This window comes from Salmo salar, chromosome ssa07, assembly GCF_905237065.1.
Source record: "Salmo salar chromosome ssa07, Ssal_v3.1, whole genome shotgun sequence".
In the NCBI taxonomy this organism is placed as follows: Eukaryota; Metazoa; Chordata; class Actinopteri; order Salmoniformes; family Salmonidae; genus Salmo; species Salmo salar.
The window spans coordinates 16,892,627-16,904,954 of record NC_059448.1 but is presented as its reverse complement, the minus strand read 5'-3'; the positions used below and the strand labels follow the sequence as shown (position 1 = coordinate 16,904,954).

Here is a 12,328-nt window from a genome sequence, read left to right as displayed (position 1 = left end):
GCAGAACTCATATTGTTGACGGCATATTATTCATCACAGTGTTGCTGCACCTCCACGGAAGTAGCCACTAAAGAACTGAACTGTTGTGCTCATGGAAAAAGAGCGATCGTAAGTGGGTATCCCTCTGAAGTTTAGCAATACACATCCCCAGCTTGATAGGTAGGTGAAGTAACTAAAGTAATGTGATATCTACATTTGAGCTGTTACTGCTATGCTAACTAGTTATCACCAGGTCTGACGTTAGTTATTTGCAAATCAAGTTACATTTCTAGGAAGACCAAGCCCAGCTAGTTAGCTAGCTAACGCGTTAGCTACCTGTCAGAATAATTAGCTAGCAAGGTACAGTAGATAGCCCAACATGTTTAATGTTTCCACATTCTAGTATCTACCTGTCTCCTTGACATTATCTACTTTCAGAAAATATGTTGCTGGCTACTAAAGTGTCAGTATGTAAGGTACAATCAGAATGTTTAACTTGTGTAGTTGTGGGTGTGTGTATCTAATGAGACGTGTTGTTTGGGGTGTACCCTATCTTAATAACTCATGTACACACCTCAGATGAAAGTCAGAAGAAGTGTATGAGAAAGTGAGATAAAATTGACTGTAAACTCAATGGTTATTGAGAACAGCCTTAACAGGTGCAACCTAACCTATTGATTAACTCTGATCATAAGCTCTAATTTAGCTATCTTTTTTTCCCCAGGGAGGTTATGACACATTGTCCGTCTGTGTCCCAAAGTGACAGGAGCCATGAAGCTTCGGCTGCACTTTGTGATGGACCCCATGGGCTGGTTCTGCGTCAGTATGGTGTTCGCCATCTGGCTCTACAACTCCTTCTTCGTCCCCAAGTTGGTGCTACTGCCCCATTTCTACGAGGGGAATATCCCTTGGGCCTTGGTTGTCAGTGAGTATTAATCCCATAGACCAGGTGTTTAGTTAGGTCTGCTTCATCATTGACTTTGACTGCTATAGTCATCCTGTACCTCTCCTCCTAGGTTACTACTTAGTATCAGCCCTCTGTATGGTTGCGCTTTTTAGAGCTTCTACAGCCGACCCTGGCCGACTACCACCCGACCCCCACATCCCTCACTCAGGTAATTTGACATTCCACAGCCTCTGTCACAAATACTGATATATAATGTATACTGAGTACAAAACATTAAGAACACCTTCTCTGTTCATGACACAGCTTTCACCTGGTCTGTCTATGATCCCTTATTGATGTCCTCCTCAATCAGTGTAGATGAAGGGGAGGAGACAGGTTAAAGAAGGATTTTAAAGGCTTGAGACAATTGAGACATGGATTGTGTGTGTGTGTGTGTGTGTGTGTGTGTGTGTGTGTGTGTGTGTGTGTGTGTGCCATTAAAAGGGTGAATGGGCAAGACAAATGGTTTAAGGGTCTTTGAACGGGGTATGGTAGTAGGTGCAAGAACGTTATGTCTAGAACTGGAAAGCTGCTGGGTTTTTCACGCTGAACAGTTTCCTGTGTGTCTCAAGAATGGCCCACCACCCAAGGACATCTGGGGACGGGGGGGGTACAACTAAATATTAGGAAGGTGTCCTTAATGTTTTGTATACTCTTGATAAGGTCCACTGATATAAAGTTTGTTGCCTGGGTCACGGCAAAAGTATAGATTTTGACATGGTTACTTTGTTTCAGAGCGAGAGCAGTGGGAAATGTGTACCAAGTGCAACATGAAGAGACCAAAAAGGTCCCACCACTGTAGTCGTTGTGGCCATTGTGTACGTAGAATGGACCACCACTGTCCATGGTAAGGCTTCAGAAACTTCTATCACTCCCATAGGACATTCAGCTAAACAAGACGGCTCGTTCTGGGGGGACATTTAGAATTTTCTGTTGCATTAAAAGAGCTGACGGTGATATTGTCAGGGTGTCTTTCACTGAACTGGCCAAGAGAGGGGGACAACTGCACCTCTTCTTTAGCAGCACCCCCAGGATTGCCACATATTTAAAAAATGGATTGACAGTTCATTGAATGGTTTAGGCCTACATATCTGTTTATCTTCATGGGCAAATGTGCTTGATATTTGCCAAGCTTGTAACCTAGGCATTTGAGCAGTCCTGTAAAATGTATTTTTCTCCCTCTTGTCTCCTGGCAGGATCAATAATTGTGTAGGGGAGGACAATCACTGGCTCTTCTTGCAGCTCTGTTTTTACACACAGGTCCTCAGTTTGTTCACCCTGGCTCTGGACTTCTGCCAGTTCTATTACTTCCAGCCCTTGACCACATTGGACCAGGTAAAGTCAAGAATGAAAAGTGAGGCCTTTAACGCTAAACTAGAATGAACATTAGTGGACAGCTTGGTTTTTGTAATAGCAATCACAAGGAAGAATTTCGTCATCAATGATTTGGATGACTTTCTAATTCAATTCAAGATTTGTCCATATTTCCTTGGAAAGTGTGTAATCAAGCTCTTACAGATATCTGCCTGCCACACTCCTAAAACCACTCTGCCTTCTATGCCTTGATGAACATTTTAATGAGATGTACATGAACACATTTGCAGCTACAAGCTGAATTGCAGCATACATAGGCCTACGTAGGCAAATAAATAAAACAAAGATATTTTTTAAGTTACTGGTATTTCAGATTTCATAAAACCTTTTTCACAGTTAAGCAGCATTGAGCAGTCTCACAAAGTAGGGCAGGCATAGGGCTGTAGTAATATGTGTCAGTGAGAGTAGGGAAGGTCCCGTTTGATTGGATCGGGTAGATCTGCAACAGAAATGGCCTCGTCTGAGAAAACCATGTGCTGTTTTCCTGGGATTTTGCAAGCTTCTGAGCAAAGAATCTGCAGAGATGGGACTCCAAGGTTTGTAAACCCAGGTCTTTACATTCAGAGTAGGAGGTGTAGATAGGCGGTATGCTGAATGTGTGAAAGGAGTACGGGAGTATGTACATGGTGCTGTGAAGTTGACTTTGGCCTCTCCTGGTTGTACTCTCACAGGAGGCATTCATGGCACGTCATGAGCTCGCCCTGATACGAGTGTCTGCGATCATGGGTCTGGTGATGTTCGGAGGCATGAGCAACCTCTTCTATACTCAGATGGCTGGCGTCCTGACAGTGAGTCAAATCTCTCTCCTGTTTATTTGGATCTCCATTAGCTTTTGCAGAAGCAGCAGCTACTCTTCCTACTGTCTCTTGTTAGAGATTGTGGTCAGAAAATTGTAGTCAAGTAAATATCAACGTATTTGTTATATATCAAAGTAACATGTTATGCACTGTTTATACTGCCCATTTCATGCAACCCAGTTCTTTTCTAATTCTGATGTATGCCAATCTGCCTCAATTCCATTCCCTGGGTATGCTACTCAATCCATATTCTTAGCTATTGTTACTGGAGTAGTGGGAATATTAGGATGTGTTTGTGAACTTGACCATGCCCTTGACTGTCATGACTCCTTACCAGATGAGCCCTCACCTTTAACCTCTGTGAGTGGATTGACAGGATGTAATGCACCAAGGTGTAATAGACTTAACAGCTTACATGTGAGCCCAGCCGCGTAAAACCGTCTTATCTGGACCGCTAAGTCGTTATTTCTATTAGTGTCCCTCTGGGTAAACGTGGGTCCTTCTCGTAGCCACACAAACTTTTTCTACTTGATGACATTAAGGGATTGTGGCCTTGAAGGCCTAGTTAGTTTTGTACTTGTCTTGTTGCACAGACCCATGAACAAGCTTAGTAACAGATTTGGTGATTGTCCAGGTCTCAATGTATGGGTGCATGCCACCAGAAGCCATAGGTTATTTTCAGACAACAAATCATATGGTAAGGAAGGGAATTGCAGGATGTTGATCAGTTGTTTGTTGTTCACGGAGAAAAACAACCTTTCAGGAATACGTTAAGATGATAACAGCATGTTAACAAATTGACAATAACTATGGATAGTCATGTGCTAGTTAGGCTATTTTCTTGTTGATTAAACACGTAGAAATGTCCTTTTCGGAAAACAACTTAATTTGGAAACCTGGGCCTCACAGCACGGGTGGGCGGGTGCATTAATGTCTCCTAATTAGCATGTGGTGTGTTATCTGTCACACTTTGTGTGTAAGGCGTCCATTTGAAGAGATTTCCCTGGCTAATTAGTACACATGCAAATATATATTCCAGGACAGCCTGTGATCATGCAAACTACATTTTACATTTTAGTAATTTAGCGGACGCTCTTATCCAGAACGACTTACAGGAGCAATTAGGGTTCAGTTCCTTGTTCAAGGGCACATCGGTAGATTTTTCACCTAGTCGGCTCTGGGATTTGAATCAGCAACCTTTTGGTCACTGGCCCAACGCTCTTAGCCACCCTACTCAAAGATGTGAAATCTATCAATATTTAAACTATGTTCCTCTTGTGTTACCGTCTAACAGGACACCACCACCATTGAGAAAATGGCTCACTTCTCAAATGAAATGTAAGTAGCATGGGGTTGTTCCTTTGTGCTGCCTTTGATACAAGGGACAAGAAAATAATTTGCCTGGCTCTGTGGACAGCCTCTTCAGGTTGCGATTTTACTTATCTGATTGGAAACAATTTGTCCAGCTAGTTGACAGGTCATTGCAGTACCAGTAAGTTGAGAATTTGGTGTTCCACAAGGTTCAGTGTTGGTACCTCTGTTTTTCCATTTTGGGTCCATTCAGCCTTGAGATCTGTGCACACGCTTGTGAACATTATTTTCTCTTTCACAGAGGCGGGTCTGGTGGTTGGTCAAAGAAATCCTGGCAGTGGACTCTGGCCGAGGTGTTTGGCACTACCTGGAAAATCCTGTGGTTCATCCCGTTGAGGAGCAGGCAACCACTGACCTTTCCCCACCACTTCCGCAGTCATGTGTAGATAAGTGGAGCTCTGTCCCACTTCAGTCCAGACGGTAGGCTGCCATCTCTGACAGAGAATACACTGTGCACACTCTCAGCGCCCCCCACCTGCCTTCACCTCTCTGTTTTGTGCCATCTAAGCTGGTTGGTAGTATTGGTTGGCCAGTGGATACCTTTTCGTCTTTTCCTATAGGAATCACATTGAAAGTGCTTGAAATGGGTCACAAACTTCTGCGACAGTCGAGAGACATTTTACTAAGTGCAACCTAATGCCCTCCCTTATACTTACTAGGGGCTCCATTGTGCTCTGTTGTCACATTGAGGGAACCACTTTAAGGGGAAATTGCTTTTTAAAGGGAACTTTGACCAAGGGAAATCACAAAGAACTACAAGTTGATTGTAGGTCCATGTAGACCTTCAAACGACACAAAATGCTAACTCTAACTCAGTAGCCAATAGACAGCCAATTAAAAAATATATATAATTTGTGCCTTCTTCTTGGGACTTATGGTGCATTCATGTGTCATAAATCAACAGTGTTTCTGCTGTTGTCTGGTGGGCTGTGGGCTGTTGTTTTCAAGATAAAAAATGACATTTTTAGTCCGTCTCCCAAGTGGTTTGTATACTTGCCTTTTACAGAAGGCTATACAAGTAATTATTTTGGTTAGAAGTTGGATATCAAGTGGTGGGCAAATTGGTTTGTGGATTGCTATAAGAAAGAGTAGTTCCATGATTGAACTGCATTCCATAATGATATTGTAAAAGAGTTCCTTTGCTTGACTTTTTTAGCCATATTTAAAAAAATAAAAATAATTGTTATGATGCTCCTATCAAAACGAAATGCCACTATTAACACCTGATTTGAACAATGTTATAATGTCTTGTACAGAAGGCAAACTTAAAGTTGCCATGAAACTCATTATGTGTCGCATCTTTGATATTTGCTCCATAAACCTTTTTATGAATGGTTTGAAGTAGAATTTACTCAGCTGGCTAAATAAAGTTATATTAACTTCTATTATTAATATATTATGCACTGAAACACAAGTTTTAGTGTACCACAGATCAGGGGTGCAACTTCCACTGGGGACGGAGGGGGGGACGGGCATACCACCCCCCAGACACATTCTGAAGTTGAATTTTTGCCCCCCCCCCCATTTTATAATTGGAATGTGATACAAAACAAGGCAACGGTGGGCTTTAGGACCGTGCGGATGCCACCGAGCGGTCGGGTCGGTTGTTTGGAGTGTTTATCAGACTTGATTAAAAAATATATATATAATAATGTCCCCCCCCACTTCTAAAACCCAACGTTGCGCCCATGCCACAGATATATGGTAGAGACCGGCAATGAAGGAGACCTTCGCTTGCAACATGACTGTCTGTCATGCATCATTTTGTCATAAACTAGCATGACGTCTAATAATATCTATAATGTCAGCCTTATGACAGTGTTACGCAGGCCTTATGACTGTTACGCAGGCCTTATGACTGTTATGCAGGCCTTATGACTGTTATGCAGGCCTTATGACTGTTCCGCAGGCCTTATGGCAGTTCCGCAGGCCTTATGGCAGTTACGCAGGCCTTATGGCAGTATTATGCGGGCCTTATGACAGGGTTCAAGTAAAGTGTTACCCAAATATCTTGCTGTCAAAGTTGGTAGTTGAATTTCTTAGCCGTCACAACTCAGTTGCACTGTTTGTTTCTGTAGTTCAGTTGGTAGAGCATGGCACTTGCAATGCCAGGATAATGGGTACAATTGCCGGGACACCCGTACGTAAAATGTATGCAAGCATGACTGTTAGTCGCTTTGGATTAGGTGTCTGCTAAATGGTATATATTTTATTTATTATATAGTACAAATAAATAAATTAAAAAGTACAAATTTGTGCACTATTCACACACTGTACCTTACAAAATTGGTTGATAGATAGCTACTTACGTATCGAGCTACAGGGCTGTAACAACCAACCATCACAACAGTGGTAACCATGTCTTTATCTCCCACTAAAATAAAGATAAAATAAAAATACACTTTCATTACCATCAATTAGACAAACATCACAGAGTCGTTGTTCATCCATTTTAAAAACATTTTTGCTTGTTACTTTTTCAAACCTCCATACTGCCTAAAGCCAAATGATTTAACCTTACCAATGACTAAGACTAAAAATGTCACAATGTCACAATGAACTGTATCAACATTAATTTCAGGGTATACCAAATAGTTGTATTTATATTTATCTGCTGTTGTACACTTGGTTGTAACATTGTTCATAAATCCTCCTCCTACTACTACTAAATATTCACTGATATACTGTACCTCTGTATTTTTTTGTACACATTCCACTTTATTTTTCTACTCAAGTTTTATTTTGTTTTTATGTACATGTTTTCACGACTGTTGAGTCGATTACTTTTGATAATTTGAATGTATGATACTAACTTTGAGTTTTCTGAACCTAGTGTGACTTAATTAACCCTATCAGACCCGAGACCCCTTATGTTATCAGGGCTAAAAGTAGAACACAAAACAATTTGACATAAATAGTTGCATTCATAAGATTCATTGATAAAAAGCAAAAATCTGATAAAAATGAATTTATATGAACGATGTAAGTACAGAAATTGTTTGCTCACTGGGAAATGAATATCCAACTCGTCAGTGACAACTCTTTGGAGTTTGATAGCAACTATGAGCTTGTTACAGTAGTATAGGCACTATGTCCTGGGATTTCCTATGATCTTCTATGTTGAAGAACCCCTTAGCTTCTAACGACTCTTGTGTAGCATGTGGGCGTCACAGAGCAAAACATTTTACACGTGCGTGTTCGTAAGAGTTTCGGCTTTTCATAGGCAGCTTTCAATAGTTTTTATAGCTCAAACCATTCGGACTCATTTTTGTAAAAAGAACCGGTCCGAGCCCCCTCGGGATCTGCCCTTGTCTCACAACACAGCTCTAGTCAGCCTCTGTTAATCACGCAGACTAATGGTATCTACGGATGCAGAAGAAATAGATTCATCCGATAGTGAAAGCCGGAAGTCTGTCGCTCAAACCCACTATGTTTTAAAAGGGGCTAGAAGTCCAAAACGCCCCGGTATTACGGTGGGACTCATTAGGTGAATGGAGTCTCAGAACACTGTTTATGTTAGTATCTAGACATCGATTGATGTTGAATTGTTTTCATGTTAATTGTGAGGACAGCTGCTTGTCTGTCATATTTGTAGTTTCTCTGATTGTTCCTAAATGGTAGTGGACACTGAATTCTTTCTTTTTTATAACAATATTGTCTTCAATTTTAATTTCCTGGTTGGTATTGTGTTGATTTGTATGTTTTATACTTCATACTTTCTTCATTATATAGGATGCATCATATATAGGATAAGGGGAATGTTAATGTTGCATTAATGCAAAGTACATGTTTTTCGTTTACACTTGAAGTATCTGTCAATCATCGCACATCACCAATAGGAGTTCTACCAACAACTGTCTTGAACCATAGATGTATTTAAAAACAATCTTTGTTAAAACTACATCAACCGTTGCTTACAGAATCACCAACCTACTTTGGCGTCTAAAAAGGACCTTTTGTGAGGATCTGTATCCTCACTATGTCCCACAGGGCTCAGTGCTGAGTCCCCTGCTGTTCTCCATGTACAGTGCCTTCAGAAAGTATCACACCCCTTGACCTTTTCCACATTTTGTCGTGTTACAAAGTGGGATTCAAATTGATTTAATTGTCTATATTTTTTGTCAACGATCTACACAAAATAGTCTGTCAAAGTGGGAAAAAAATTATACCATTTGTAAAAAATAAAAATAGATATATAATAGAAAATAAAGATAAAACCGTAATATCTTGCTTAGATAAGTATTCAACCCCCTGAGTCAATACATGTTTGAATCACCTTTGGCATTGATTACAGCTGTGAGTCTTTCTGGGTAAGTCTCTTAGAGCTTTCCACACCTTGATTCTGCAACATTTGCCCATTTTTATTATTTTCAAAATTCTTTAAGCTCTGTCAAATTAGTTATTGATCATTGCTTGACAACCATTTTCAGGTCTTGCCATAGATTTTCCTGCAGATTTAAGTCAAAACTGTAACTCAGCCACTCAGGAACATTCACTGTCTTCTTGGTAAGCAACTCCAGAGTAGATTTTGGCTTGTGTTTTAGATTATTGTCCTGCAAAAAGGTGAATTCATTTCCCAGTGTCTGGTGGAAAGCAGACTGAACCAGGTTTTCCTCTAGGATTTTGCCTGTGCTTAGCTCCATCCCATTTATTTTTTACATTGAAAAACTTCCCAGTCCTTAACAATTACAAGCATACCCATAACATGATGCAGCCACCATTATGCTTGAACATATGGATACTGGTTCTCGGTAATGCGTTGTATTGGATTTGCCCCAAACATAACACTTTGTGTTCAGGACAAAAAGTTAATTGCTTTGCCAAATGTTTTGCACTGTTACTTTAGTGCCTTGTTCAAACCAGATGCATGTTTTGGAATATTTTTCATTCTGAGCAGGCTTCCTTCTTTTCACTCTGTCAATTAGATTAGTATTGTGGAGTAACTACAATGTTCTTGATCCATCCTCAGTTTTCTCCTATCACAGCCATTAAACTCTGTAGCTGTTTTAATGTCACCATTGGCCTCTTGGTGAAATACCTGAGCGGTTTCGTTCATCTCCAGCAACTGATTAAGGAAGGACACCTGTATCTTTGTAGTGACTGGGTGTATTGATATACCATCCAAAGTGTAATTAATAACTTCATCATGCTCAATGTCTGTATTATTTTTTTTGTTCTTTTTACCCATCTACCAATAGGTGCCCTTCTTTGTGAGGCATTGGTAAACCTCCCTGGTCTTTGTGGTTGAATCTGTGTTTGAAATGTACTGCTTGACTGAGGGACCCTACAGATAATTGTATGTGTGGGCTACAGAGATGAGGTAGTCAATTACATTTTTTTTTAAATAATGTTAACCACTTATTACACACAATGAGTCCATGTGTCTTATGTCCCTTGTTAAGCCCATTTTTACTCTTGAACTTATTTAGGCTTGCCATAACAAAGGGGTTGAATACTTATTGACTGAAGACATTTCAGCTTTTGATTTTTAATTCATTTGTAAATTAATTTGTAAACATTTCAAGAAACAGAATTCCACTTTGACATACACTAGTGTGTAGGCCAGTGACACAAAATCTAAATCTAATCCATTTTTAAAACCAGGCTGTAACACAACAAAATGTGGAAAAAGTAGGGGGTGTGAATAGTTTCTGAAGTCAGTGTAGGGGCCAATTCTGACCCAACTCTCCCCTCTAACTTAATCACTTGTGATGGTGTGTTGTCTTATAGCACTATGTCATGTAATGTACCAGTACTGCTGTAATCATTGGACTTCCTACTACTGCACTCCATTATGTGCCTTGATGTTGGGATTTTGCACTTTTTATTTTATTTGGGTAAGGAAATTGGCATTAACATTTGCCATTGACATGGATCTACTTACAATGTTTTATTTTGTTGTTTAACCTCCTTATTAGCATCAACTTTAAATAACTTGCTCTAGATAAGAGTACCTCTTGCTTAATGACTAAAATGTAGGAAAAGGAGGAGGAAGGAGAGTCCACGTTAAGTCTATTGTAGTTTTAAATCTAATTGAATTGCCATAGATGAGTCACGCATGTTCAAAGATAAATGTTTACACATTGTTTGCTGCTCTTTTATATTTAAAAAGAAAGCTGTAATATTACACGGTTAGAGATTTCAGCTTGAAGGACCAAAGTTATGCTGACTCGTACGTTTTGCTATTTGATTCTCATTAGGCCTTTTTTTTGCGGCAACAACTTTTCTTTCTCAGTGTAATTAGGGAGAATGCGTGTGTTGTGCATATAGCATTTCTATATTCCGGACTGTTGTGTAATGAATTTTACTCTAACTGGACATCAATACATAGACTTGGGGATGTATTAGAATTTATAGAGGCTTGAAGCGTAATAACCTTTGTCCCCAGGAGGTTGCAATAAGATGGAATTTAATTTAACTGTATCTCAATTACTCTACTCAATGCTGATGTCTCCATACGCAACATAATATATATATATATATATTTAAAGGAAATGTCTCGTAGATGTTGATGGGCCACCTATATGCCATTACAGTTTTTTATTGCACTCATTAAACATATACTGAACAAAAATATAAATGCAACAATTTCAATGATTTTACTGAGTTACAGTTCATATAAGGAAATCAGTCAATTGAAGTTAATTAATTAGGCCCTAATCTATGGATTTCACATGACTGGGCCGGGGCGCAGCCATGGGTAGGCCTGGGAGGGCATAGGCCCACCCACTTGGGAGCCAGGCCCAACCAATCAGAATGAGTTTTTCCCACAAAAGGGCTTTATTACAGACAGAAATACTCCTCAGTTTCATCAGCTGTCCAGTTGACTGGTCTCAGACAATCCCGCAGGTGAAGAAGCCGGATGTTGATGTACTGGGCTGGCGTGGTTACACATGATCTGCGGCTGTGAGGCCGGTTGGACGTACTACCAAATTCTCTAGAGAAATTAACATTCAGTTCTTTGGCAACAGCTCTGGTGGACATTCCTGCAGTCAGCATACCAACTGCACGCTCCCTAAAAACTTGAGACATCTGTGGATTTGTGTTGTGTGACAAAACTGCACATTTTAGAGTGGCCTTTTATTATCCCAAAAAGTTTTTAAAGAAATTGTTCAGTTCAGATATCATTTGGGAACATGTAAGGAGAGAAATAATGTGAAGTTAATGTACAAATGTATCTGGGTTATAATATATACATTTTATTTTACCATATGTTTTAATCATGGGGAATATAAATGCTGCCAAGAGTTATTATCATGTATTAAATAAATGGTGTAACAAAGTTCTGAAATGGGTTTTATTGTTGTTTCTTACGGGATAATTTCTGTACGGCAGGGGTGGTCGACTGCTCCTCCTGGAGAGCTACTGGGTGTGCAGGCTTTCACTCCAACCCTGCTAAAACACACCCGCTTCTACTAATCACTTACTCAATCAGGTGTTGGAATAGGGTTGGAGCAAAAGCCTGCACACCCAAAGACTTTGAGGAAGGATAAACTTAACAGACCTTTCGTCTTGGTCACACAATGTGTTTCCAGTCTCTGCTGGCAAGCCCGATAATGCCCTCTCATGGCCATTAACCCCTGTACATTCAGTAGAACAGGCTGGCCATTAACCCCTGTACGTTCAGTAGAACAGGCTGGCCATTAACCCCTGTACATTCAGTAAAACAGGCTGGCCATTAACCCCTGTACATTCAGTAGAACAGGCTGGCCAATAACCCCTGTACATTCAGTAAAACAGGCTGGCCATTAACCCCTGTACATTCAGTAGAACAGGCTGGCCATTAACCCCTGTACATTCAGTAGAACAGGCTGGCCAATAACCCCTATACGTTCAGTAAAACAGGCTGGCCAATAACCCC

General features: G+C 40.3%; 1 protein-coding gene across 3 annotated transcripts; it reads left to right on the top strand.

Moving 5' to 3' along the window:
* The first annotated feature begins 25 nt into the window (after positions 1 to 25).
* Positions 26 to 11,758, top strand: LOC106608625 (palmitoyltransferase ZDHHC21). Of its 3 annotated transcripts, none has more exons than XM_014206680.2 (8): positions 26 to 108; positions 704 to 904; positions 996 to 1,094; positions 1,661 to 1,772; positions 2,122 to 2,260; positions 2,971 to 3,087; positions 4,391 to 4,434; positions 4,709 to 11,758. In XM_014206680.2, the coding sequence occupies exons 2-8, from the start codon at positions 751 to 753 to the stop codon at positions 4,851 to 4,853; spliced, it is 810 nt and encodes a 269-aa protein (XP_014062155.2). In that variant the 5' UTR covers positions 26 to 108; positions 704 to 750; the 3' UTR covers positions 4,854 to 11,758. The 3 variants fall into 3 exon arrangements, with proteins under 3 accessions (XP_014062155.2, XP_014062154.2, XP_014062156.2); XM_014206679.2 differs by having other exon boundaries at positions 34 to 159; XM_014206681.2 differs by having other exon boundaries at positions 41 to 159; positions 740 to 904.
* Positions 11,759 to 12,328: the final 570 nt, after the last annotated feature.

Coding starts and splice junctions, on each gene's coding strand:
- LOC106608625 (XM_014206680.2), top strand. CDS start 751: ATGAAGCTTCGGCTGCACTTTGTGATGGACCCCATGGGCTGGTTCTGC. Junction 905..995: donor CCCTTGGGCCTTGGTTGTCA/GTGAGTATTAAT, acceptor CTCTCCTCCTAG/GTTACTACTTAGTATCAGCC. Junction 1,095..1,660: donor CCCCCACATCCCTCACTCAG/GTAATTTGACAT, acceptor ACTTTGTTTCAG/AGCGAGAGCAGTGGGAAATG.